Here is a 27945-nt window from a genome sequence, read left to right as displayed (position 1 = left end):
GGGCAGGCGCCCCCTGGCGGAGGCCGGGCCTCCGGGGGTCGGTTCCGCAGGGCGAGGGGCGGGCCCGGGCGAGGGGCGGGGCCTCCGGGGCGCGGAGCCGCTCTCCCGGCGCCGCCGAGCGGGGGTCGTGTCCCGCCGTGTCCGTGTGGCGCTCCTGGGTCCGAGCGTCGGTCCGGCCCCGGGGGGCAGCGGCCGCGGGACTCAGACTCGGCGTTGTGCCGAAAGGAGTACCCGAAGCACAATGGCGCTGCCCGGTAGTAGCGGCCGGGGTCTGGTAACATCCCCCGAGCCCGGCTGCTGTGCACATTCAGTAAATGAGTGAAACCATCTGAATTGTGCTCATGACGCGTTCCAGTAACAGGTAGTCGTTGACAGACACCGAGCTAAAAGGCCCAGAATGCTTACCCCTTCTGGCTGTGTTGGCATTTGGGTGAAACAATGTCAGGGCAGCACTCCAGTTTTACACCAGCTGGTTCCAGTGAAGACACACCGCGTAAATCTTGAAGGATTGTGGGTTGGGGGTATTTTCTTTTTTAAGATGAGGGGGCTTCTGGAACACCACACTCCGACTAAAATCCTTCTGTACTGGGGAGTTGAGTGGGGTGGCTTTTTTTGCCCTGTAACTCCAGTTAAAGGGAACAGTGAACCACAAATTGTAATTTTGCCGTCAGCTTGGGAATTTGAATCGTGTTTTAACAGATTTTCCTTCCTCAGGCTGCATGTTGTGCTAATAGAGGGAACCAATTTGCATAACTTCTGTCAATCTGAAGCACTGCCTGATTGCTTTCTGGTACAAAAGGTTAGTTTAAACGTTCTTTATATTTGTGATCTGATTAATTTTTTCATGTTGGGAAATGTTTTCATCATTCTATATGGTTACAGAGCATGTGGAAATGAAATACACTGGAAGAAACGCCAGCCTATTTGGAAAAGCATTAATTTTGTTTCCTTTAGCATAAAAATCCAGAATTTCTAACCTGGCCCAAAAGTTAATTCTCCAGTCTTGGGGTTAGCTTGGGAAGCAGTGTCTACCTCCGTATTTGCCCATATTTATGCTACTAATGAATAATGTCCTGTTAGGTCTTTCTGATCAGCCTTCTGGCTTTCCAGTAGAGGCCTTTTGGTGAAATTTATTATTTTATATTTCATTTAAGTAGCTTTGATGGTTATAGCTCTGTGAAAGAAGGTTAAACTTTGAGATAGCAGAAGGTTTTCAAACAGTACGTAGCATAAATCTTTCTGTCTAATGGAAATTTATGGCAGTGAAAAAGCAATGTTCCTTTGTAGCCTGGTAGATTTTGCTGATATTTAATTACCTTAGCTCTTAAAAAAAAGATGCCACGTAATGAAGACTGCATGAAGGAAAAACAGCGTCAGCTCTGTGCTGCTTTATGCCATGCATGTAATCCTCAGCAGTGGCAGGAACACACGCAGGAAAAGAAGGGATCTCAGCAGAGTTCTCATGTCAGTCCAGTCACCGCTTAGACATCAGGTAAACTATCAAAGAAAGGGGGATGCTGTCTAGCTCATGATCAGTTGTATTTTTGCAAGTTATCTCATTAAGATACTTCAGCTCTTAAAAAAAAAAAAAAATTCCTGCAGTAATTCTGTAGTGCTCGAAGAAAAATAAATCACCCTTCTGAATGAAATGCCTCTGAATCGTCACTCCCAGCAGCCGGTGCATATTGCTCTTCTCTCGCAGTTTGTGAACACCGGGAGCTGCAGAACTTGGCGTGCGCGAGGTGCCGGCGGTCCCGCACTGCTGCGGCTGCCCGGGGTACCGCCGCCGGCTCGGCAGGCAGCGCTGCCAGCAGCCGCCCACCGGCACGGCCGGGCAGGGGCAGCGGCCCCGGGCGGGGCGGGGGGTCCGGGCGCCGCCTGATTGGCCGCAGCGCGGGGCCCCGCGGAAGGTGCCGCGGGCGGCGGCGGGGGCGGCGCGGCGGGTGCCCGCAGAATGGGCGGCAGAGCCGGCTTCTTCGAGGTGGGTGCGGGCGGCGCCGGGGGCGGGGGGCGGCTAAGGCGAGGCGAGCGCGGGCTGGGTCCCGCAGCGTCCTGCCGCCGGCGGACGGGGCTGCCCGGGATCCCAGCGGGCTCCTCTCTCTTCCTCCTCCATCTGCATTGTAGCACCGGGGAGCCGGAGCCATCCGCTCCCGGGTCTGCCGAGGGAAGTGACCGCCGCCGGAGCCGGGCAGAGGGGCCCGGGGGGGCAGGCTGCTCCCCCGGGGCTTTCTTGGGGCGAGGGGGCAAAAGAGGCTGCCGCCCGCCCCATCCTCTCCTTTCCCGGGCACGTTCCCCTCGCCGTTCCTGATCCCCGCGTCCCCGGTGTTCCTCGGACGTGTTCCCGGAGAGCGGGGCGGGGGGAATCCCCGGGCTTCCCGGCGAGCTCTCGGCGGTCCGCGGAGGCGCCGGATCAATGGCTCTGGGCTTCTCGCGGATCCTGCCTAGGGCAGCACCGCGGGCAGCCTGCGCTGGGTCTGGCAGCGCGTCCCAGCCCTACGGAGAGAGCGAGAGCGAGGAATGTTCTCGGTACCTTCTGTCCCCAACTTCTCGGAAGACCCCGCCGGCAGCCGTCCCGCACAGCCTTCCGGCCCGGTGCAGGCGTGGCCGCGGGCGGCAGCGCCCCTGGGCCGGCTCGGCTGGGCTCGGCTCGGCTCGGCGGCAGGGAGCCGGCGGGAGAGTTGGTGCCCTGGCCAAGAGGACGGCTCCCGGCGCGGCGCCCACCCCCCGCCGGGTAGGGGCGAGGGGCCTGTGCTAGCACGGAGCGCTCGATCTTGCGTGGGGAACGAAAAACGGCCGGGCGGAGTTTAGTACAATCAGTTCTTTGTGCTTACAGAAAGCGCAGAGTAACGTGCACCTGGGGAGCGTCAAGGGTAACATCTCATCCACTTACATAAACAGCCACACCGACTCTTTGCTAGAATTAGTTAGGCTGGCTAATACAAAAAATCTTAAGAGCGACTTGTATTACAAAACAGGTCTTTACAAGCTAAATGACAGCAATACTGAATGTGTTTCTGCCGGCTTATACTTGAGTTTCTCAATCACGACGTACCTAAAAAATATGCACAGGAGGGGGGACGTTCCTCCCCCCGTGCAAATTACAAAGCAGTTGTTGTTATAACACAAATAGAATCTAAAGCCGTCTGAAAAACGTCTACTCCTTTAGTAACTTACCAAGACCTAAAAGTTCAGGTTTTACTTTTCAAAGCTATAAAAATGATCTGGACATCACAATTCAGCAAAATAAACTGCTTATAGCTCTTTTGGGTCGGAGGTAGGCACCTGCACCATGCTTTTTGCTCAGCAGTGTTGACTTCCCAGGGTTTTTTTAGGAAAAACAACAAAGCTTTTCACTGCCTCATGGATTTCTACCGGTGAGGTAGAACTCAAATTTTTGTGAGATCCAAATGCAGGAGCAAGCACATGTGTAATACCCTCCTGATTGCCTTCAGTTACTTCGGGTTTGCTCTTCTGCCGCAGACTTACTTGAACTCCCGAATAGCACTAGTTACTGGAAGACCTCAAAAGCACGGACATCATTATTGTTACCTGATTTTGCAGGTGGGGAAACACATAAAAGTTGAATGACCTGCTCAGTCTCACTACGCAGAACAAGAGCAGGAGATCCAGGTCTTTTGAGCCCTAAATCAAGATCCTGTGTTTAAGCAACACTAATCCAAACTCAGTATGATTCACGAATTTACATGTCAGCCTTGTATGTCTTAGTCCTTTTCTTTGTATAGCAGATAATGGGTGGAAGCAGATTTGCCCAGCTCATCCAGCGTGTGAGCTGTCTCAGGGGTAGGATGTGGACAAAGACTACCTAAGTAGCACTGAGCAGTGCTGTTGCCTATTGCTTTCTGCACTGTTCTCCTTGATTTGCTTTCTGTTATAAATTCATTGACTTTGAATTCTGAATTGCATTTCCCCACCACACATTTAAAGCAGAGCTATGTCTAGAGAGAAGGTGAGTGTCTCACTTCTCAACTTCAGCGTTCCCTGTTTGAGGAACTGTATGAATTTGTACTTTCTCCTGTACATTTATAAACCATTTACCCTTTACTGTTCTTCTGTGGTGCTTCCTGATAAGAATCACAAAGCACTTCATAATCACCAAACTGTCATGTTTACTTCAGGTATTGGTATGTCTCTACTTTCACCTCTTTTTTTTTTTAATCACTTATCACTAATCACTAGCTCAGAAGAAGCTTCTCAAGGACAATTATAAATAAATATGCGTATACTTGAAAATACTGCACCTGATAATTTGAGGAGATTTAACTCCAAAGACTGAGAGATGTATGATAGAGACCGATATCTTTGGGAGTGCTCATTTCTCTTAAGTTGCACAGAGAACAACTCTTCTGACCTGTTTGAGATATGTTTCAGAGCTTGTGATACTGTTTATCCTAACAGTGCTTGTTTTCCTCCTTTTCATACAAGGAATATGACATGCTCAGATGAAAATGTCTCCAGTAGAGCTCTGAAGTTAGGCTAATGAATTGTACTATTTCTTTTTACCTGACAGGTTTAGGTCTTCAAAAGCATTTAATAGAAAGAAAATAGTATGGTGTTCTGACTTCCTAGTGGAGAGATCCTTGAACAAATATATTCATACTTCAAAAAATTAGTGTCACAAGAGCCACAGTTGTGCTTTTGCTTCCTTAACTGGTTTGGATGGTAAGTGCCTTTTGTGAGCAGTGATACCCAAAAATATTTTGGAATCTTCACTCCCTGATGATAGATTGAACGGACATGTGCAGTACAGTTTAAAAGCAATAATGTACTGGCCTCCCTTGTTGGCATTTAAAGTTCCCTCCCTCTTCTGTCTCTGATGAAAACCCTCTGAGTGTAAGGGGGGTAGTGACTGCTGGCTGGCTGGCATGGCTGAGATGTCACAGCTCCTGTTACAAAGGCTTCTCCCTCTCAGAGTTATGCTGTCTAAAGCCTCGTCAAGTAAGAGCACTGAGAGCAAGTGCTAAAAGCAGGACTGCAGAACATTTCAAGATGCTGTATCCTCCAAGAATTGCCAGAACGACAAGGCCCCATATGAGATATTTGAACAGTCATTTAAAGGGGCAACTGAAAACTGCCCCGCTGTTTGAAGACATCTGCTCTGTTTTCACAAGTAATGCTAAAGATTATGATCACAGAAAGAGATGAGATGACAGGGCAAAACATTATCCCTTTCTCTTCTCTCAGCACTTTTCCACACACTTACCAATGCTAAAACACTCAGTTGTGCTGTTTACTTAAAACACAGCAATTTGTCTTTTTTCTCTGTGAAGCTTGAGAGGGAAACTTAATTTTGTATAGGAGAAGATTATAGTAAAACATTAATTGGCAGAAAGTACCTGGAACTACTCAGAATTTGACGGCTACATTTGAAATTAAAAGTTGTATATTAGAAAAAAAATGGGCTTCTTTGAAGTTTATTTTAAAAAAAATTAATACCAGTTTTGTAAGTTCACCTGTCTGTATAAGGTCTCTAAAATTCCCAGGGTTTCCAGTCTTCCTGCTCTATCAAAAGACAGCAGACCCATCCTTGATGCTGCGAGGTAAAAAACAAAGAAAAAAGAAATCTCTCTTCAGTTTCTTCAATTCCATGTCAAAAGCATACACCGTATATACATTTTGACATCTCTACACCAAATTATGCACGAAGAGTAGTAACAAAACTAGAAATACTGAAGTTTGATAATGCAAGTCACAGTGGTGATACAAAGATATGATTGTGATTTCACAAAGAATTTGTATAACTCTTCTGCCTGAATATTGTCTTGGTAGAAAGCAATCACTATAAACTAAAGCCCCAAGGCAATGAATATTCTCTTGCACAAAGAAAAGGCTGTGCAGTGGTGTTGAAAAACCTGGATGTCTACTTAGTGTTGAGTCAAAGCTGGCTCAGGTTCTCAGATGGAGGCACTCCAATGTGTTTCATAGTGACAGTGATACTCCGTGAATGATGTGACTTTTCACTATGCCTGGGAAATTGGCAACATGCAGCTCTGTGTTAGCCAGTGTAAGTAAATACGCACTGAGTCAGTATTAACTGGTGGAGGTTCTTTTTCATCTTGTGTATGCTCTTGAAAGATCTCATAAAAGCTGGAAAGTTTTCATAGACTTTCAAGAGCCAGAATTCACTGTGAAAGCCCTAATGGCTCTTCCCTTCTTGAAAATAAACCAGCCTCCCACTCCAAGTGAATTTTTCCTTCCTTACTGTTCTTGTGCTGACTCATTTTATCCCTGTCAATTATATAAATGGATTTGTCTTTCTGAAGGATGAGCATTTGTATCTCTATACCTGTTATTATCCTTAGGCCCAGGTCCACAAAGCAACTTAGGTTTTGCCATGTGTTTGGGTTAGGCACGCAGCTCCAAGATCAGATAAGACAATTTGGTCAGGGTATCCAAGTTTACTTCAACTCTCATCTCTTTGCTGTGTGGTATCCCAAAAGGCATCTGCTGTAGAGAAATACTGAACAGAATTACAATGGAAGGGAGCAGTGATAAAAGGAGCCCAGAGAGACAGATATTCAGGCTTTCTCTTTGGTAGGAGAATGCCCTTTTCACTGAAGTCCACTCCTGTCCCCTCTCCTGCCTGTACTTTTTGGTCTGCCTGTGGGAGAACTGGGGAATGGAAAAAGATATTCTAAAGCAATTTTCCCTCTTCCTGACAGTCTAATTATTACATGTAAAGCATGAAGAACTAGATCATCTCCTTTGCTGACAGTTTAGTTTCATTCAGAAATAATCTAAATGCTGTGCACTGTGCTGACCTTGGGATAAAGATGCTTACTAGATCAATGTCCTCGGGGATTTAGATGAGAGCATGTCTAACTAACAAATCGGAAACAGGTGGAAGAAATAAAAATGCAGTATGAGTGTCAGCACAGGTCAAACACTGGTGCTCACTGGCTTGCATAAGAGCAGAACTTAGGAAGCTGAGGAGTAAATACCTAGTGTATCTCTTGTGAACCTGTAAATGTTAGACATCTAAATTCTACAAAAGTGAAAATTAATTTTAGAAAACCTTTTGAGTATGGACATCACTCTTCTCTTTATACACAGTGAAATAATGCAATGAGATTCTAGTCTCATGAAATATGAGCCATTGCTTTAGAGAGGTATGGCTTTTCTTAACTGGAGTACTTACAGAATAAGGTTCAGCAGTCTACAGGTAAGATGTGAAATTTTGCTTCGTGGTTGAACATTTGCCTTGGTTCTGGTTTGGGAATTCCTCTCATAGCATATGGCTAAGCTAGGAGACTCCCTGCCTCAGGACTGTTTGCACAGGTTTAAAAGGCAAATGGATAAAGTAATTGAGGAAAGAAATCCATGAAAAGTTATTAAATACATAGGCAGCACTTCTGGTGCAGGAGAATCAAAATTACTGTGTCTGTCTCTTCCCTTTCCCTCAGTCACTACATTTTTGCCCTGTTTTCTTACTTTTTCTGAGTCACTTGCTGCTGGCTGTTTCAGAAAGATCCAATTCTAGATGGATCCTTAGATGCACCCTCTGCAACAGTTTGTACCTTTCTGTGGAAGAGAAGCTTCAGACCAAGAGCCAATTGTAAAGCAGCAGTACAAGCAATTTTCAGTGTAAGTACACTTACAGCAGTTTCCCTTTGACTTAACTCTTGACTTCAAGTCTTGATATGTCCTAGTGTGAGATCACACTAAGGCATGCTTACTTCCTTCAGGAACAACACAATCTACCAGAAAAGTCAAAGGAGATAGAGAAAATGAGTAATTCTATAGGAAAAATGTTTAGAAAGATCAGTTAGGACTGTGGTAACCACTGGATTGGTTTTTTAGAGTTAAATTCAAAGAAACTTATTTATGTAAACATTCTAACAGTTCAGGGAGAATTCATTCTGCATTATTCCTTCTCAGACTGGTTGGTTCCTATACTGTGAAATAAACTTTTTTTTTTTTTTAATGAGTACTTTCAAAAGAAATCAATACAATATATGCTTATGTGCTTATAAAGTCTCACTCAAGTTTACTCAATCTGCTGATTATAAATTGTTTCAAATTAGACTTTTAAGATGCACTGACATGATAAATGTGTCAGTATTTCCATAATAGTTATCACATCATTTTTGAAGATCTGTTGATCCTTTAGCACTTGATACAGCTTTAAACAGCAGGAATTCCACTGACTATATTTTTGTAATCCTATTACAGAGACACTGCATCTTAAGAATTTTTTTAAACAGTTTCCTCAGCTGTTTTTCCCTTATGAATACTTTCTCCTCTTTTATTTTACCTTTTTATTTTCTGAATAAACATTTAACAGCTGAATGTACTTTTCTCTGCTTATATTGTATATTGATTATTCTTTGCCCTCAACTTGTTCTAAACATTAATAATCAAGATTTTTTCTTTTACTAATGACACTATCAATCTTTAATCCTTATGCAATAAAACAAATTTGTCTTCTAAGCATCAAAGATATATTTCTGTAGTCACTTATAAAACAGATTTTAACATCTTGCACAAATCTGCCTATTGATTAAGTTCTACTCAAAGTAGTCTCAGAGAAGCTGTACTTTAAAATGTTGTTAAAAATTCACCAAATAAGTGGACTGTAAGTCTTACTGCACTAATGCAGGCCAACAGTTGGTGTCCTATTGTGCTAAATGCTTTGAAAACACAATGAAATCAAAGTTCTCTGAGCCAAACAATTTATGTTTAAAAGAGATGATACCCATCAGTAAGTGTTCCAAGAGCAGATTGCTGGGTATCTCAAAACTGTTGCCAACCAATACATTAACTGACTTGGTGCTGTGCCTCAAGGCTGGAAACACTGTGTTCAGTGCTACAGTGCTTCATGGGATTGGCCAGGATGTTCAGGAAAGACCATTTCTTGCTTTGGATCAGGCTTTTCTGTTCCTTGTGCAGGGAACATCTACACTGGGGGATGTTCTGATAAATCTAAGAGGCGTGATAGTTGGAGGAGACAGTCACCTTGCTTTCACTCTGTTGCACAATTTGCTATGGACTGTAGTGGAATCTAAAGCGGTGTTCTGGCATCCATCATTCTGGAAAGGGAAAGAATGTTTGATATTTGCTTAGATCTTGATAGTAATTGAAAGTAAATGAAATGTTTGAAGTGAAAAAAAAGAAAAAGAAACATTGAGCAATTTAGGTTGAAGGAGCCTTCTGGAAGTCATGTAGTCCAACTCCTGCTCAAAGCAGATACAGCCAGATCAAATGGCAATGGGTCTTGTCCAGTCCAGTTTTAAATGTCTCCAAGGATGGAGATTTCACATCCTCTCTAAGCAACTTGACCTAGCTCATGGTGAAAAAAATTCCTTGTATCCGGATTTTCCCGTATTGCATCTGGACACATTCCCTCTCGCCATTATCTCTGTGCACCTCCAAGAAGAGTCTGGATCCATCATCTCTAAAGGCTTCCTTTAGGTATTTGCATGGACCAGTATAGGCAAGTATGACAGTTTGGCATTTGAAAGAAACATGCTGGAACAGAACCAAATAACAGTAAATAACATCTTGGATGATTTATTTGTTTGTTTTCCACACTGATTCTAAAGGTTCACAGAAATTTCTGTACAGCCAGTCCCATGAAAACCACAGAGTGAAAGAAGAACTCTGTAATTTTCAGTCTGGCCTTGTGCATAACAAGAATAACCCAACTAAAATACCATAGGCAGCAGAAAGATAGTTAAACCACTCTGTAATTGACCTCGAGAAGATCTCTTTAATACAACCACTGAAGGCCATAGATTAAAACTGCCCCTGGGGCATTCTGATAAAAATTGTATGTATTTGGGTTGGGTATGGAATAGGAAGGACACTGCTAAAAGCATAGGCACTGCTGCAGTCTGTAGGGCAGCTCAGTGCTATTCATTGACAAAAGAGGTTTGAGATACACCAAGGGTTTCAATAGTCCTTGTAGCAACTTGGCATCAGAAGGGACAAAAAATGGTGTACAGCCCCCTCCCTGCCTCGTACTTGTTCTGTGGACTGTAAGTGTCAGAATGGTGTATTTCAAGAACAGTCTTCTGGGAAAGGAATCCACTTCATTTGCTTTCCCATGGAGATTTCACACAAACAGACATTAAAACTTGAAATGTGTGTTATTTTAAATAGGAAAACTCAAGGGAAAACATATCCTGACAATCCATTACATACGTGTTACATCTCACGAAGGAGGAACAGTGTTTCCCTCCCTTGATATCCCCCTTAGAGCTTACAGTGCACAAGTAGAACATGTCATGGCATTAGTAGCCCTTGTGGAGGTCAGATTTGATAGGTGTGGCTGGAGCTGAAGTGCTCCTTTGCTGCGCCAAAGGAAAAAGAACCCTTTGGGACCAGTGAAACAAGGAAATAAGATACTCTAACCAAGTGATCTCTTCAAAACAACCCTCTGAGAAAGATACTGGACTATGACTCCTATTTTTAGTGAGGAATCATATTTAAAGTCTAATGTTAATCTATTCTCTTGGCCAGTTAATATCAAACATAATTAGTGCTAGATGTTTATATAAAAACCCCAACAACTGCAGTGAGGTTTTGGGAGGTGGCTGCAACTGGGCTTTGACATGTCTGGGGATTTCTCTGCTTGGCTGTTGATCAAAATCATAACATTTTGCCAAAGTGCCATTTGATTGCGGAAATAAACTATTCCTTCCTTTTCAGAGCTGTAGCTAAACTACTGCTTGGAATATAAAATGCTAATATGTAGTTAATAAAACAAGTGATCTAAGAGGCAAGAGTAATACTAAATATTCCTATCACAAAGGCTTAAGGGTTTGTGAAGCCCAGATATTTAGCTGCATTTGTTCATTATGTCCACCAATATTTTCCACTCTCCTTACAATTAAAATATTCTGGGAACAATACACATTAATCTTTAAGCTGTATGTACTCAGAATAGTTGCTTACATGCATACGTATTTATATATATACATGCATTTAAATTTTTTCTCAGACTGTCTTTCTAATTTTATGAATCATAAAAGTACTGTTCCTTAGGGATTCCTGTGAAACTTCTCTACCCCTTACTTGTTCCTCTTGCTCTAGCATAAGAAAATACCCACGATCACTTCTTTGATCAAAAACGTAACTACTTCTGCTACTGAATATATCCAGGAAGACAATTCATTTGGCTTTTTTTTTTCCCAAGCTGAGTGCTTCTGGAACCTGGCTGTGATTAAAGCTGTCTCTTGAGTACGTCAGGAAGGTTTTTAACACAGTTTACAGATCAGAGAAAAAGGGTGTCTCACTCTGAGAGTCACAGTGATTATGAATTTGGGAATCAACTAAGGGTTTACAGATTATTTAGCCAATAATGATTGATTATCATTTTGTGTCCTCTCAGGTGGAAATCCTTGATTGGGAGACAAAGAAACAGCTATGCTTCCTAGATAAGGTAAAACAAAAATCTGTTTAATAGGTGACTTTTTTAGAAATTACTAACTTTTCTTAAGTAGTGTTTATGAAGTGTATTTAATCTCCTGGTAGCCTTTCCTTGGCCATTTGCAACAATTATGCTAACGTCATACTGACTACATTGTACTTCAGCCCTTTTCCAGAAGGAGCTTTTGGCCAAAAAGGACAACTTCAGTTGCTTTACTAAGAGGGTGCCAGTTGTGTGGTACTCAGAAGCCATCAAATTGCCACTGCTGTAGTAGTAACTCTTGATCACTGCTAGAGAATCTGCCTCTGAAACAGGTGTCAAAATTTTTTTTTGGTGTTAGTTCTTTGAATCCTTCATACCAAGGCTAGACATCTAGAAATAGTTACATCGTCTAAGTCACATTTCTATTTGGCTTAATAGACTTACATGTAGTAGTTGTCTTTCAGAATATGCATCTTACATTTACAATATTTTTGTTGCCTAGGTGGAACCAAATGCTACAATTAGAGAGATCAGATTGATGTTCCATAAATTATGTGAGTATAACTTCCGCAGCAGCTTGCATCACATCAGAATATCCAGTACATAAACAGGAAAGAAATACATAATTTGAAACATGATAGACACACACATAATGCTGATAACCTGTGCATGAATGTGATCACAGTGAAATTGCAGTTAATTTATTTCATCCTATCCTGATACATCTTTATATTTTTTTCTGCTGCGTAAATTATCACCTATATTAGTGTTGAAGTTCAGCTTGTTATATTGTGTTCATTACAGTAGTGGATGATCTAAACTGAACATTGTATATCACACAATTCTGTATGGTCTTACAGATCCTCGGTGGTATCCAGCAAGGCAGTCAATAAAACTTGATCCAAGTAAGTACTTGTGAGGTCTGGAGGAACTAAACTCTGAGCAGGGGCCTGGCATGAAAGGTGTACTTAAGGCTATTAGCACTTAAGAATCAGTTTCCAGCTATGTTAATTAGCATTATGAAGGCTGAAGAGAATCCAGAACAAATACAATTCTTTGGAAGTAAACACAGTTCCACCCTGGTGTTTGGTAATTAAGTCAGGAGTTTGCACATTGTTCCAATGCACTTTCTAACTATTGAACACTGTTGCTTTCCAAACAGGCAGCACAGGATCTAGATACTCACTTCCCTTAGCTGCAGTGAAATGATCTCCATGATGATGCTCAGCTTGGAGTACCAAAAAGGGCTGTGAGTTTGAGCTATCAATTTACATAATCCTCTGCTGTCAGACAGGAGTTACAGTTCTTTTGAGGGAAGCTAATGCAGAACACATTGCCGTGGACGTAGCAATTGCTGACAGCTGGCTGACTTCATTAATACAGTTGTAGGTATTGCTACTAGAAGCCTCTTAACGTGGCCTGAGTGCACAAAAGAAAGTCTTAATTGCCAAACTGTGTTCATCTTAGCTAAAATGTAGCACTTTCTTCCTTTGCTTTCATTAAAGATAATTTTATTTAATAAGTCCCTTGAAATTATGCTGATAAAGATTTACTCACTGTGTAAAATCTATCCATGGAAAACAGATATATGATTATCTTGTTTCCTTCTTTGAAGGTCTCCCTTGTCAGATTCCTCTATGAATTTACATAGTGAGACTTGCCATGAGAAAATGCTGGCCTTCTGGAGATTCCTCCAAATCTAGGCATTAAAAGGTCAGGTTTTGTGAAATCACCTCCTAGCTGGTTGGTTGGGAAAAGAAAGCCAATGAAAATTTCTATAGGAGAGTTTTCCGATCACATCTTATCCTGTCTTCTGTTTGATGATGAGCAATGAGAAGTGCAGAAGAGAGAGGAGAGAGACAGGTGCAGCTGACTAGGAGGTCACTGTACTGTGATAACGGGCATTGACCCATCAACAAATTCTGCTGTTAGCAGCAATGAAGCAAGTCTATTGGACTAGGCAGGCACATAGGACTGAGAATTCTCTTAACTGTTTTGGTGTGAATAGAGGATCCATGCTTATATGTGATTACAGGGATAAATAAAAATTAAGTATAAATATTCTTAGTCTGTTTATTGAGATTCCAATAAACCCACATCACATCAAGGAGTCTCATAGATTGGTTAATGCACCATATAAAGCTAGTATGCTACCAAAGTGGACTTGAATTTCACTAAGATGTAATTCTTTCCTTCTCAGAAGGAAAGTCCCTGAGGGATGAAGAAATCCTGCAGCACCTCCCTGTTGGCACAACTGCTACCTTATACTTTAAAGATTTAGGGCCACAGATAGGATGGACTACGGTGAGCTCTGCTTCAAGTCTGAGCCATTTTAATGGCTAGTTTTCCATAGTTAATCCTTACATCACTTTTTGTTTCTCTCCAATATTTCTGCATGACGTCTGCTCTGATAGTGGATTCAGGCAATGAATCCTCATTGCTTCAGTTCATTTAATAAGGGAAAGCCGTAACAGTTTGAATGCCTATTTAGTTCCCTGAGAGAGCAGCAGTGCCTGCTGCAGAGTAGGTTGGCTCCACATAACTAAGATGCAGGTTGTAAAATGGATGTCTGCTGCAAAATCATTAGGAACTAGGTATGTAAATGCCTTTGGCAATCTGCTTCACAGGACCTGTGTACCTCCTGACAAAATTAGGATTATACTTCTATGAGTTTGTCCTACAAAGAGGCATGGGAGTAACTTCACATGTCAGTACTTGAAGTGACTTCAACAATAAAATGCATAAAAGTAAGATTAGTTGCTGTCTGCATGTGACCGTGTCCCAGGATGCCAGTGACAGGCTAATGACAGCTGATAATTTCTGCAACATTAGCAGCCATCCACAAAGACCTTGCATATTTACTGTCTTAGCTCAAATGCAAATTTTATCACAACTCACTTGGCAGGCAACCCAGCACTGCTGTTTATGCAGTGAGGTGACCAATGACTCTCCCAGCTCTCTAGAAGGTCCTTGCTGCACAGTATTACACTAGTTCCAATGAACAGCACAACATCAAGGGAAAAGTACCTTGTAATTTAAAGGCATATTTACCATTTATTGGCTATGAGACATTAATAAAATCTTGTGTTGATTACAAATAGCAAAGACAACATTAATAGGAGGTAAAATTAAAAAAAAAATGTTCTGCAAGACTGAGTCTTCTCGTCATTACTTTAGATGCAGTGCTGATGAATCAAGCAGCTATTACTCCATCCAAAAAGACAGGAATACAGGCAAAAACTTCTAATGGCAGTGTAGACTTCCAGACACACGTGCATTAATTTATACCAAAATATCACAGTGCAGAGTAACACCAGGCTTCTGTCATTTCATAATCTGTCTTTTATCTTCTACTCTCCCTGCCCTCCAAGGTACTTCATTTAAATATAAGACAAGAAATACTTCAGTATTATCAAATCAAAAAGATGAACTTCTCATCTGCAAGCAAACCCAATCTTTGCCAGAGAAAATGCTGATCGTAAAAGAAGTCAATAACCCAACTTTTCTGAATATCAAAACAACTCTAAACACACTAGAGAACTGGGATTGTTTGGGTTTCTTTTTTTGTTTGGTTTGTTTTGTTGTTGGGTTTTTGTTTGTTTGGTTGGTTTTTTTGTGATAGACGTACAATCAATTTCCCTTCTTTCTCTGTAAGTGAGGTATGAGCCTGCCTTCCTCACTTAAAGAAGTGTGGAAAATTCAGCTATTAATATTTGTTCAAAGTTAACTTCAATTTAAAGTGATGTTCCTAAGAAATACACACCTTTCTGAAATGAAATCAATTTCGAGAATAGCTTGTTTGGTTTCTTGTATTTTTTTTTTCTTTTTATTTTCCTCTTAGTATTCCAATTAAAGCTCGTCTGAACATAGAATGAAATTATTGTTTCCCAGGACAACTGCTGTGCTAACTGTTCACACAGATGGGGTCACTGTGAATACTTACGAGCTGTGTTTCCAGTTTAAACAAAATTCATTCAGTAGAAGCAGAACTCCTATTTCTCAAGACAAATTCTTCACCAAATTTCCCTTTAAACCAAAATAAAGCAACAGTTTTTGAGTGCAAGAGAAGGGTGAGAGCTGCATAAATGTAACATGCATGCATATTTGTCATGATCTCTGGGCTTCCGTTATTATCTTTTCATACCTATACTGTGTCTGCTGCACTGGCAATGGCTGTTTGAATGCAACTGAGGCAAATCATTGCAAAATGTTTATGTGCATGGCTACCAGTTTCATAGCCCAAGCCCAAACCTTCTACTCCCTCCCTGCCTCTCTTAATGCCATCCTGGATGCGTGGAGGTGTTTATCCCACTGCATTACTTATCACAAAGAAACCAAAGCAAAACCATCATCTAATTCAGCTGTCTAATTATTTTCTCTCTTTTTGCAGGTGTTTTTGATAGAATATACAGGCCCATTGTTCATCTATTTTCTGTTTTATTTCCGCATGACTTTTGTCTATGGACTGGATGAGAGGTTTACATCAAGTCCGCACCCAGTAGTTAAGTAAGTTCGTTTGCAGGCCTGAGCAGTATTTCATGTAGTCTTATTCCAAATGTCTTGCCACACTTGATTTTTTAAGCACTCTTAAATGCTTTTGTCTTGCTGTTTCTAGCTTGGCATGTATCTGCCATTCTTTCCACTACATCAAAAGGTTGATTGAAACAGTATTTGTTCATCGGTTCTCCCGTGGGACTATGCCACTGAGGAATATTGTGAAGGTAAATTGTGTCAGAATCTATCCATAGCTGCTCTTACAAATCCAGCCTAGCCAGCCTATGCTCTTCCTCTGCACCACAGACTTTTTTGTGTGGCTTTTGTAGCAGCGCACAGCAAATCTCACCCATAAAGCTGCAGTTCTTTCAGAAGATTTCTTAATGTCACTATTGTATAACCCACATGCTGTCATACTGTTACTATTATAGAAGTGTCATTACTTTTTAGAATTTTAAACCTTCAGCATACCCTTCCTTTTCACTCAGCTAGCTCCTTGGGTGTGAAGGTTTTAGTAACAAGTTAACTTTAAAGGTAGCACAGGCAGGCACAGTGGTGGGAGAGCTGCTTTTTTTTTTTTTTTTAATATTTATATAACAGTCATTGTATATCTGCTTTGCCCTTAAATTTCCTTCGTTGTTAAGGAACTGTTAATTTACCTTTGATCTGCTGCAAAGCAGCTTAGTTGTTCTACATTTTCTTCTCCACAGGAGCATTCCCTAATGTCACCAGTGCTGCTGTGGCACAGAGCAGGTGTTGGGATGCAGGCTCTGTTTCTTGGGTGTCTGAGAAGTAGTACAGTGACTGCATGGTTATGCATAGGCTGTAGTTATTTTACAAATGTTTGCAACAGAGTACACACTAGTAGTCAAAGATACACCATATTCTAAGGAAGACCAGAGATTATCAACTGGAAGAGCATTTGGGAATTTTAACATTTGGGATTTAGACAGTTCCTTGTAATTTGCACCATGGCAGTGATACTTCTAGCAGCTGAAGCTCTACCTTGTGGCTAACTCCTTACAGCTGTCCAGTGGCTCTGGTCCTTTGGTGATAGCTTCATGCTTTCAAAAAGGGAAGGTCTGTAGTGGAGCAGTGGCCCTTCAAAAGAATCCTCCCCAGAAATTTATTGAGCTTTCTGCAGCACAGGTTGTTAAAAGGTTCACAGATCTTGTTCTTGACACAACAGATCTTGCAGATCTCTTGTTCTTGACACAACAGTAGCTAATGCATGCTAAACAGCAGATAAATGAGCAACTTTACCTTGAAAAAACAATCAGTGTGATAATTCTTTTTCTCACTGCCATCTCTGACAATACTTGCTCCTTTCAGACCATACAAACGCTTGTTGCTAAAATTGACATTTGTACCAGTCATTCTGATCATTCTGACCTCTTTTCCATCTTCTCAGGTTGGTGGTGCTTGCTTTCATCTGTAAAGTTGCTCACAGTTCTTATTCTACCTGCTTAGCAATGCTTGGGTTTGATTTGCTTTTATAATTTCATTGGCCTCGGTGGTGTTACTCCAAAATTGTGCCAGTGTGAAAAATATCACACCCTTTTTAAGTTTTTCCATCACATACAAGTGGTAGACAAAGCTTCTTGCTTTCAGTGTTTGATCACGTACACAGCAGATACAGATAGCTTATTTCCTAAGTGCAGTGGAATGCTACATGTACAAGAGACACTTTAGTTTCAATAAGCAGAAGTCTGAGATGGGAATTGATGAGAGGTGTGATTTTAATCCTTTTTTCCCAAATGAAACTAGGAATAAATTATGCCCTACAATGGAGCAGCTTCACCAAAAGCAGTGCATACTAACATAGTATAATTTTTTCTAAGATGTGATTTTTCTAGGCATGGACAGGTAGAATACCTGCTTTATCTGGACCTAATAACTCCTTTAGGGTGAATAAGATAGGGATAAATACAAAAATTGCATGGTGATAAAGGAACTAATTAAAAGAAAGACAATTATGGTTGTGCCAGAAAAGGATCTGTCAGACCTTTAATAATAGGGAAGTATCAGTAGAATTCCTCAAAGATTAGTCTCATGATTGGTCTTTCATGGTCTTTCTTTACCCATGAACATTTTCGTGAGTAAAAAGAAGGGATATCATCACTTTGTAGAAAAACATCTGGAGGAAAGAAAACATTAGATCTAAATAAATACCGTTTAAACCAGAAGACAATATAAGAAGACAAACAGAAGGGTACATGCTGGTCATGAATAAACATAGGTAGGACATGAAGAACTAGAGATTGTCAATTGCAGTAGAGAAGACAAAAATCCTAACCGTAAGTTTGGGAACTTAGGAATAATTTATTTATGAGATCCCTGCAATATCTGAACTTGACCCACAGCATTATAAGAGATTGTTGTAAAGCTTTATTATTCAAGAGTCACAGAAACTCTTTCTTTCTTTCTTTCAAGCGAGTTTATGAAGGCTGTATGTTCCTATCTGAACCTCACTGGAGGCATTTGTATGAGCAATAAGGATTCAAGTGACAGCTGGACATTTACAGTGTTACTGCTAAGGTCCTTAGCAGTGATAGACCCCACTCATTTTAAATCTCCTTTTCTTATAACTGAGGAATACTCTTGCAGTAAATCATGTTCTTTGGCTGAATAGTACTTGTTCAGTTTAATTACGTGTATTGCTGGGGACTGAGCCACAATAATTCATTTATTTAATTTTTCTTTACTGAAATCCATTGCCATATGTTCCATCCTGTGCCAAGCCCTGAAGCTAGGAGAAGGTTTTTCTGAAGATGCCATTCCAAGATTACAAGAAACTATTTCCACCTAAGTTTGTATAGCAGTTATTAAACTGTAAGTGCCAGTTGAAGAAGCTAGTGTTAGGGAGGAAGCAGTAGTTTATGGATAGGACACTACCTATATTGGCCCCCACTGGAATCACTCTTTTGGTTCTGCTGCATTTCCTGGGGGAAAATGAAGTCATCACAGGGAAGTTATTTAATTTTCTGCTCATTTGTCCCACCTGATTTGTAATTACTGGTTAATAATTTGCTCTTTCTCATCAGTTATCTCTTATATAATCTCAGAGCAAGGACATACTATGTGCTTGTATTACAGCATACCCAAAAGGGTGTCCATTTTGTCTGAGGTCTCTGGGCACTGCAGTGGTTCAATTAACCCTGAGAAGAAAGTGGAAATGCAACTGAATGTTTGATACAACTGTTTGTGGCAGATGAGGGGGCGCCAGCATTTTCAGAAAAATGCACCATCAGACACTGCAGTCAGCTAGTGCAGGTTGGAGATGCTGAGGTAATCACTTTTGCAGGGTATTATTGCTAGAAATGCAGTTCTGGTATATACAGGGGGGAAAGACTGCAAAATTCAAAGCAAAAAAAAAAGTTAAACCAGTCAGGACAGTAAAAAATGCAGCCTTGGATGGGATTTTTGCCTGCATGAGCAGGAAAGGAAGCTGTGAAGGAGAAAGCAGAAACACCTAGAAATGTCTAAGGTATAGGAACCTAACTGGAAGGCCAAGAAAAAGAAAGGACCAGAGAGCATAAGAGGACCTTTACCAGAAAGAGTAAGAGGATCAGAGTTTTACTCAAAATTGAAAGTAGGATGCAAGGAAAGATAAGGCAAAGAAAAGAAGAGGAGAAGTGGGGAAAGGAAAATAAAGAGCTCAGTTGTGGTCTTGCTGAAGTCCAGGTGATAAACAAACATACCCTAAAACATTAAAAACAGAGGCACTAGGTTGGGTAAAAGAAGACTCAACTGATGAGAGGCAAATGTATGAGCTGTCAATGAGGGTTAAAGTCTGTCTGCAAGAGAATGGCACCTAGAGGTCAGAGCACAGAGCAAGAAGAGGAGGGGGCCAAGAAAGGGCCTTCCTCCCACCTACGTATATATAAGGAGGGAGACAATAACATGTCACCAAGATACCAAAGCAGCAATGAGTCAGAAAAAAACCTCAGGAGGCAGGGCCAAGGAGACCAAATAAGAGATAAAGATTGTTGTTGTAAGTAGTTTTTTCATGGATGAAGTCTGTGAACAAGCACTGAGATTGGTCAGGAGTGAGTCAGTACATCCATTACTGACAGCTGTGTTATCAGAGTTTAGAGAGTGGAAACTGCATCGCAGGAACACAGGGACAGCAGCAAAAGTGACAAACTGAAGAAATCATAGTGAAAGTGCAGAGGAAAGCATCAGGCAGAAAAAGTTAAGGCATAGACAAGAAAGAAAACTGATGGGGTGAAGGAGAAGAGGACAGGAGACTGGGCAGAGCAAAATAATAAGCAGAGAAGAGAGGACAGTGCCCAGATCTGGTCTTACAGTCTCAGGGGTCAGCAAAACAAGTTTCTCTTGAACATACAGTCTGTATGCACTTCAACTTTGCCCAATGGCTTGCCAGACAAGATAAATTTGTTTTCAATCATATGATCATACTTTCTAAAACTGTTTGTAAACTTCAACAGCTCCAAGATATTTTAGAGGGAATCTTAACTCTAGGAGCACTACTTCCTTTCTGTTATTTCCTGTTACCTGCTCCCACCTACCACACTTAGTACTGAATACTTGTTGTATTATCAGCAAGTTGAAGGATTGTCCAATTCATTGTTATCAACAGTCCTTGCAGTCAATATTGGCCTAAAAGATTGTACTAAAACAAAGAAAAATTGCCTGTTTTTCAGAACTGCTTATATTACTGGGGATTTGCAGCTTGGCTTGCATATTACATCAATCATCCTCTTTACACTCCTCCTTGTAAGTAGCAAAACAACCCTCAATGATTTAAGTATTTATGTATGTACTTTCTGTACTAGTACTTATCATATGTAAACTTTTTTTTTAATAGCTTACGGGAAAAAACAGATAAATTTTGCTGTGATCATGTTTCTGGTAGGTTTCTTGCTCTTTCTATAAAATGCTAAAATATCTTGCTTTATTTCTTCTCTCATATGAGTGGAGGAGTGAGTAGGATAAGCAGATACTTAGAACTTGAACATTTGGGACATACTACTAAAGCTGACCGCTTGCATGCAGAACAGGTAAATCTGTCAGTTTTTAACATGATTTTGTACACAAAGGAATATTTTGATTCAGTATGTATTCCAAGACTAGGATATTAATCTGCTGGGATGATCTCTCATAGTCTTTAAAAGTTTGTGACACTGTGTTTAAAAGCCAGTGAGTTTGTTTTGTGAACTGTTTATTGAGTGTTAAGAATCACAACAGATCATAAATCTCAGAGAACTAGCCAACTAAGGAAGTATGTTGCTGATAATTTCCAGTGATAGAGTTTCATTTTGCTGAGCTTCAGAACCTATTTTCCTTATGAATCAAAATTCTTCAGTCACTGTTCATTCTCACAATTCCTAGGAACATTTCACACAAGCAGAAGCAATGCTACTGTAGCCAATAAAGATGTACCTCCGTACAAAGATTTTTCCTATGTATGTGTAACTTGTTTAGAACATCAGCTGTTCACTTGCTTTGACAAACGAATCATCAGTGACTGCAGGATCCCAAAGCAGCTTCCCAAAGCAGCAGATTATGTGAGGTCATAATCTATTCACATTTTATAGAGAGACTCCACAACTGAAATTACAGAGCTGGAAATAAAACTCAGGAACTTGAGCCACTAGTCATTTACTTTAATAGTTATGCATTGCAGACACTGGAGACTGTCCATAATCTTATAAGTGGGTCATTTCAATACTCTCTCTTCATAATTGATTGGGGAAGCATTCTTTAAAACCAGTGAAGGAAGCTGGGTCAATTACATTTCATGATTCATATCAATTAAACTCTAAAGAAGAAAACTTACTTAGAGACCAAACTGTATCTTCCTTGGGATTTTAATAACTTTGGAGAAACCAAGACTATGCAAATAATTTTCAGATGTTTTTAAAGGCATAAGAATGATAAAAGATAAAGCAAGTCTCTCCCAAGTTTACTTCTATCTCCTGTGGTTTATTTAGTTTTCAAGGGGATTATGTAAGTAGTAAATTTGATCTTTTGGACATGGAGTCCACATTTTCTGAAAAATATAAATATATAACAGAGTATAATATGGACTCATATTTGAATGGAGATGTTTCATCCTTCTGTCAGCAGTCTTGGTTAGGGATATTTATGATGTTTATAATAGATGATTTTCCTTCTCTTAAATATTTTAAAAGACCCCAGGAAATAACAAAAGAAAGAAAAACAAGTAGAAGGGAAGAACATTTTTAACTCTGTCATACTTTTTCTTGCAGCTGTGTGAAGCTGGAAATTTTTCCATTCATGTTGCACTCAGTGACCTCCGGAGAAATGGTAAAAACTGCATTATCATTTTTCAGTTTTACAGCCAGTCAGTACTCCTTCAGTTACTCTGCTTCAGGAAAGACCTGATCCTGGGGGGCATTGATACCCTTCAGCTGACTGCTGTGGGAGCACGGGTTGCTCAGCACTGTAAAGATTGGATTCTAAGGGAAATCAGACAGTGCAAGGAATCCGACATCAGACTGTTGAACAGCACTTCTTATCTTACTGTAACCTTTATTGTTTTGGGCCGGGTTGTGTTGGGGGAGCAGTTCCATTGGTTCAAAGTTCCACACTGCCAGTGCCAAAGGAAACAGTGCTGGTACAAGTTATGTTTTGGTGAGCAAGGGAAAGTTCCCTCACAGTTATCCTATTCCTTCTTGTGAGTCCAGAGGACATCCTGTCTTCCCACGTCCTGTTTGTCCCTCTGGCAGTCATGAGACACAGAAGTAGGCAGTTGGGTTGTCTTTACAGGAAACAATATATTTAGGAGTATGAATATTTTGTGATTTGTTTTCTAATCTATAGGATCCAAAACCCGTAAGATCCCATATCCAACAAAGAATCCTTTCACATGGCTGTTTTTCTTTGTATCTTGCCCTAACTATACATATGAGGTATGTATTTTCAAACAAGATGTTCAGATTTTAGTTTTGCTAAATATATTTTTGTTTCTTTTAGAATGTTTAACATGGAAGAAACCTCTGAAACCATTCAGCTCAATACATTTCCCCTCCTTCCCTAAACCCCATGAAATCAGATTGTGGACAGGAATTTGTCTGCTCTTCCTCCCATCCCTTGAGTCAGTACTGATGTGACTAACCTTACACACACAGCCCTGACCCTGGGCCAGTGTTGCTGTGTGGCTGCTAGATAAGACAGATACACTGTAAAGTGGGCAAATTTTACAACCAGGAACAGAGAGATTGCCACTGGACATGTGTTGCAATGGGGGGATGGAGGTGTCTGGTGGATTTATAACATAAGAGCCTAGCAATATCACTGCAGGCAGGAAGATAGTGGTCAGACAAATAGAAGATATTGTGATAGAGAAAACAAGCTGAAGTCTTCTTCCCCATTTTCCTAAGTTACACAACCACTTGTGTTGGTGGTGACCGCTTTAGAAGCTGGAATAGTTTCTCATTTCATATTCCTTAATCAGGAGCTAAACTCCTGAGTTCAAAAGCAGATAAAGTCAGTGCAACTCAGTCTAATGTTCATTCTTTCACAGAAGGACAGTGTCAGGTTTTAAATTCAGTGGAGATTAACAGATGTTAATGAGAACAGCATTGGGCCTTGGACTATAGAAAGTTACTATTCCTAATACTGATGGAGGTCTGACAAATACAAATTAGGCAGAGAAACAGAAAGGACACTGTTTTAATGCTTAAAATTTTGTCATTGTAATAGCTATGGAAGCAAATATGAAGGTTTTGTTTGTGGTAGTAAGGCACTGTTCACCTTTTTGGCTAAAGGTTATTAACAGTAGAAATTGATCTGGCTGACCTTGATTTTTTTATTTACCTATACTAGGACAAGGTTATTTTGATCAATAGAGAGATAAATGCAAATGCTGTCACCAGAAATATTTTAAATTTCCTTGGCCAAAACAGGTGGGGACCTGGATCAGTTTCACTATCATGACTCAGTGTGTTCCAGGTGAGTAATGTTTTGGTGTACTTCAACCTGAAATGATGTCAGCAACAAGGGCATGTTTTAAATCTGATAATGAAATGTATCTTTTTTTCCCTTCCTTCCAGTGGGGTTGTTCACCTTGCTTTGCTTCATTCAGATGACAATCTGGGCAAAGGATAAACATTGCACCTACCTACGAGAATTCAAGGATTATCCAAGTCACAGAATGCCAATTATTCCCTTTTTGTTGTAAGAAAAGAAGGCTTAATTTGAATATTGCAAAGAACTTCAAGAGGAAAAACCTCAAAAATGTCCTGCCAAATAAATGAATTAATTAAAAGGATTTTGGTGCATGTTGAATCTCCACTGCTAAGGGAAATTGTATGCACTTGAAAGCTACACTTCTTACATTCAAGAATTCTCAACTCAGAAGCACCTTGAAAAATAAGGCTTCGTTGCACAGCTGCAAAAGAAAGCCCCTGCAGTTCACTGTAACCTGACTTAGATTTTTCTGTGCTAGTCTATTTAGATTGATGGATCAGAAATACTGAGAAGTCTGTGCTGAAAAGCAGCTCCAAATTTAGCGGTGGCATTCTGCAAGACAGAAGTACAGTGGAACGAGGACACACCAGCTAACTACTAGAGCTCAGTTCAGCCAGCATGGCCAGCTGGCCTCAAGACAGTTGCATGATCTGCCTTCTTTGACTTGAAGAGAGTGTGCTGCCTGGAGGCAGGTGCTTTGTAACAGATAACATTACCAAAGAATATGAATGGTTCTTGGAATAAGGAAATAGGCAATATCTCAAAAACCCTAATTTGCCAAAAGAATCTGAAATAAGAAGTATTTATAGTATTTGTGAATGAAATATCCTGTGCTGGGGGTTTTTGTTCATTTTTGGTCTTCTTCATTAGTAAATTGCGTGCTAGTAAATAAGATTCAGAAGCAATCTAACTTATGCCATATCTTTGATATCTGGCCTGTTTTGATAAAACATCTCCTTATGATACTAATGGACTTTTTACCTAGCATTTTACATCAGGCTTCTTTGAATAGTTTTTAATACACTTTGTAAATACATGAGGTGACTGCGAGTCCTCCGAATGCTCTTCCTCTTTTCGGAGCCAGGGAGAAAAATCAGCTTCATTTTGGACTTCCTGTGTTTTTTTTGTCACAGGATGTTCTGTGGGACTTAGTTGGGTTTTGTGTAAATTTAGTAAAAAAAGGCTATTGAAATCTATCTGAATGACATTTTAAAGAAGCTATTTTAGAATATGAAGTGAATGCATACATACTGTTTTGTTTCATAATTAATTTATTTATCTTTAATAGATGTATAGAAAGATTTTTGCAACTATTTGTAAGGGTGAAATATGCAATAAATTCTAGACTATATTTTAAAACCAGTTGAAATAATTATGGCAAAAAGAGAAGGCTACAGCTGGTTGCTGAAGTTTCATAATATTTTGTACAGTACAAAGCAAGAGTGTCCTTATAAAAAAAATCTACATCAATTGAAGAAAAAATCTTTCAGCGCAAAAATACATGACCCAGATTTTAATTCTGTATAACATATTTTAGAGAAGATTTCTTAGAAATGGTTAGATCTGGTAGATAACTGAAGCAATACATCATTATGAATTTGTTTTCAGTATTGTTTTTCTGCTGGTTAAACTGTGAACCAGAGGAAAGAGCTAAATGTCAAATGATTTCCCACTGAGTGCAGCGTGGAGTACAAGCAGGTTGAAATTTTCCTTCTGAGGAGGTAGAAAGCATATACCCTATTCACACTTTACACCCACCTAATGTCCAGTCACAGGGAAGAGGAAAAATTTGGTCTTGTTTAGTAAAACAGATATCTTTCCAGGTCTCTACAAGAAAACCAAACTTTTGGCAGATTTGGACATACTCTCTTTCTTTTATCTCCATTTTGACATTTGGCCTCTATTTGAGGCAACTTGAAGATGAGTATGAGATCATTTTAATTAATTTTTTTTTTTTAAGCGAGTTTACTGTCTGGGTCTGAGATCTGAATTAATTCTTTTCATTCTTGCTGAGACAACCATCTGTTTTCACTGGCAGTCTGGTGAAGCAATTTCCCAGGACTAGCTTCATCAGCCAGCACTGTTCTTACCTTGATAGTCCTGTGCACTCAGCATGACAGGAATCTGCTTCTAAGCTGGGCAATGCTCTCTGCGTTGGGACCTGTCTGCTGACTCGTTGACATAAGGGTTAAACAAGAAAAATCTGCCAGCCTGAAAGTACCAAGATAGAGAATCCATCTTTGATTTTGTTTATATGTCAACAAGGAGGAATGATACTTCTCTTCTTGTATCTTATAATGGGCTTAATATTAGAGGAAGATTTTATTCTATAGCAAGGACCTGCCTTTGACACTGTCAGCATGTAGTGTTACTGGTAGAGCAGTAGAAGTTGGCTGTTGCTAGGGCTGTTGTTGAGAGCACAGTGCTCAGAAAGGTGCAAAAAATCAGTGTAATACTGAGTGTGGGAACCTTTGCTTTACCCTTGCTCTGCTCTGGTATGGCACATGTTTGCACTGTGCACACACTAAGCCTGGAGATTATAGGAGTAGTCTATGCAACTGCCTGCTGGTGCAGAGCAGGGGACACCTTTGCTTCTCGGCTGGCTCCAGCTGCACGTGGATGCAAAGGAATTTCCTCATCCTCCATCTGCTGTTTAGCAAAGTTCACAAAAACCTGTACAAGGAAAGCAGAAAATGTCACCATGTCTTCAACTGAGATGAGTAAGTGGAATGACTGCTCTGCAGGAAACAGAATGAAAGGGGAATCCACAGGCGTCAACTGAACTGAGACACTGTGTTATCAGCTGGGATCATGAGTTCCTCCTTTATTTTGATAAACTTCCTTGCAACTTCCTTCCTTGCAACTTCCTTCCTTTGGATGTACTTGCTTGCAACTAAAATCCTACTTTTTCTAAAGGAGGAGATGACTTCAGTCAGGTTGTCATGGTTTGCACAGCATGAGTTTGGTTGTGATAGGAAAGAGGAGACAGATTATTTTAGTAGGAAGGTGAAAGGGAGCCAGGAGTGTCTCTGGCAATCCCACCAAAACCAGCTTTGCATATGTGGACCCTTAGTTACTTAGGAAAGCAGGCAGATGGGGCCAATACCCTCTAGCAAGTAGCTGTTTTGAAAACTCCCAGTGGACTTCTCAGGTTTTGTGTGTCTAATTGCTTCTCACAGTATCTTTGACACAACACAGTCCAAACCTCTTATTTAAAATAAAATGCTATTCTCAGCTCAGTCTCATTCCAAATTGCTGACCTTGCTCAGACTGCTGCTCCTGAAGGAATGAGTTGTGTGACTTCTGTCACCTGGGAAATGCTGTCTTACCAGCTTTCACATGGCACCTATTTACACAGGGAATAAATTAGTGATTCATACTGATACACCCTTCTTGATGAGAGGCCTGGGAATCTTCTCTGAGAAAGAGGTGTGAGGTAATTTTCTACTCCAAACAATTTGGTCCTTCAGTTGTGTAGATACATCCCCATTATGTTGCCTGATTCTCACCAGACAGGCTTTCTCCTGGATGGTTTACTTTTTACTCACCTGATCTAACGTTGTTTGAGACACAGAATATTCTTCAATATGCAAATTTTCCTTATTGGAGATTATTAATCGAAAAATCTTAGCCAGAGAGGAAGAGCAAATCTGATACTGCAGCATGTTGTAGTGTTTCTCTCTTTGTAAACTCCCTGGAAAGTTGATGTGTATGAATTGCTCAGCAGGAGTAGTATCTGGAGGCAGCCCAGACTTTGGACATTTGATTTTCAGGGTGACAATGTAGCCATCTCCAAACCTGGGAAGGACATGTGGATTTAGGAGTTGGATGAAGAGGTGGTTTCGTCATTCAGGAAGGAAATTAGTTTTCTACAGCTGTGAAAACAATAACAGTATCTGAGAGATACTGCATAACATCCAGCTTTTTAGGAAGCCCTGTATTTGTCCTGCAGAAGTGGTATGTAGCATAACAGAGTTGAAATGAGATCTGGTCAGATTGTCTAATGTACGACAGAGCTTAACCCAGAAATAGGTCTGGTTAAACATTGAATTGCTTGTATTAAGAATGGTACATGTCACATACACTAAGTTTTCCCATTAAAAACCACCATAAAAATATTC

General features: G+C 40.5%; 3 protein-coding genes across 13 annotated transcripts in view; 1 reads left to right on the top strand and 2 right to left on the bottom strand.

Moving 5' to 3' along the window:
- The window catches only part of GCLM (glutamate-cysteine ligase modifier subunit), a 13818-nt gene extending 13281 nt beyond the window's left edge, over window positions 1-537 (bottom strand). Inside the window, exon 1 of the mRNA XM_042030173.1 lies at window positions 406-537. Within this exon, the coding sequence (XP_041886107.1) occupies window positions 406-426 (21 nt within the window). The 5' untranslated portion in view covers window positions 427-537. The remainder of the gene's footprint in view (window positions 1-405) is intronic.
- Window positions 538-1909: 1372 nt separating this feature from the next.
- Window positions 1910-27942, top strand: TECR (trans-2,3-enoyl-CoA reductase). Of its 4 annotated transcripts, none has more exons than XM_042030167.1 (14): window positions 1932-1981; window positions 7483-7602; window positions 11351-11401; window positions 11874-11925; window positions 12232-12276; window positions 13572-13675; window positions 15762-15877; window positions 15987-16092; window positions 20533-20605; window positions 20697-20740; window positions 22102-22159; window positions 22676-22764; window positions 23761-23806; window positions 23908-27942. In XM_042030167.1, exons 1-14 carry the CDS (start codon window positions 1955-1957, stop codon window positions 24033-24035), a joined length of 1059 nt encoding a protein of 352 aa, XP_041886101.1. In that variant the 5' UTR covers window positions 1932-1954; the 3' UTR covers window positions 24036-27942. The 4 variants fall into 4 exon arrangements, with proteins under 4 accessions (XP_041886103.1, XP_041886101.1, XP_041886102.1 ...); XM_042030168.1 differs by having other exon boundaries at window positions 23681-23806; window positions 23908-23995; XM_042030169.1 differs by lacking the exon at window positions 7483-7602 and having other exon boundaries at window positions 1910-1981.
- The window catches only part of ABCA4 (ATP binding cassette subfamily A member 4), a 77945-nt gene continuing 75077 nt past the window's right edge, over window positions 25078-27945 (bottom strand). For all 8 annotated transcript variants that reach the window (XM_042030163.1, XM_042030158.1, XM_042030162.1 and 5 more), the window contains 2 exons: window positions 27373-27622; window positions 25078-26497 (listed from right to left, as the gene is read on the bottom strand). In XM_042030163.1, coding sequence (XP_041886097.1) covers window positions 26375-26497; window positions 27373-27622 — 373 coding nt within the window. In that variant the 3' untranslated portion in view covers window positions 25078-26374. The remainder of the gene's footprint in view (window positions 26498-27372; window positions 27623-27945) is intronic.

The sequence above is a fragment of the Corvus kubaryi genome, unplaced genomic scaffold (assembly GCF_017639235.1).
Source record: "Corvus kubaryi isolate FWS band 111438036 unplaced genomic scaffold, C.kubaryi_AGA036_p1.0 37334, whole genome shotgun sequence".
Taxonomy (NCBI): Eukaryota; Metazoa; Chordata; class Aves; order Passeriformes; family Corvidae; genus Corvus; species Corvus kubaryi.
This window is presented reverse-complemented; position numbering and strand designations above follow the sequence as displayed.

Excerpts from the sequence above, each read along its gene's own strand:
- TECR (XM_042030167.1), top strand. The coding sequence starts at position 1,955 with ATGGGCGGCAGAGCCGGCTTCTTCGAG. Across the intron at positions 11,402-11,873 it reads AGCTATGCTTCCTAGATAAG|GTGGAACCAAATGCTACAAT; the intron begins GTAAAACAAAAA and ends TTTGTTGCCTAG. Across the intron at positions 22,765-23,760 it reads GCCCTAACTATACATATGAG|GTGGGGACCTGGATCAGTTT; the intron begins GTATGTATTTTC and ends TGGCCAAAACAG.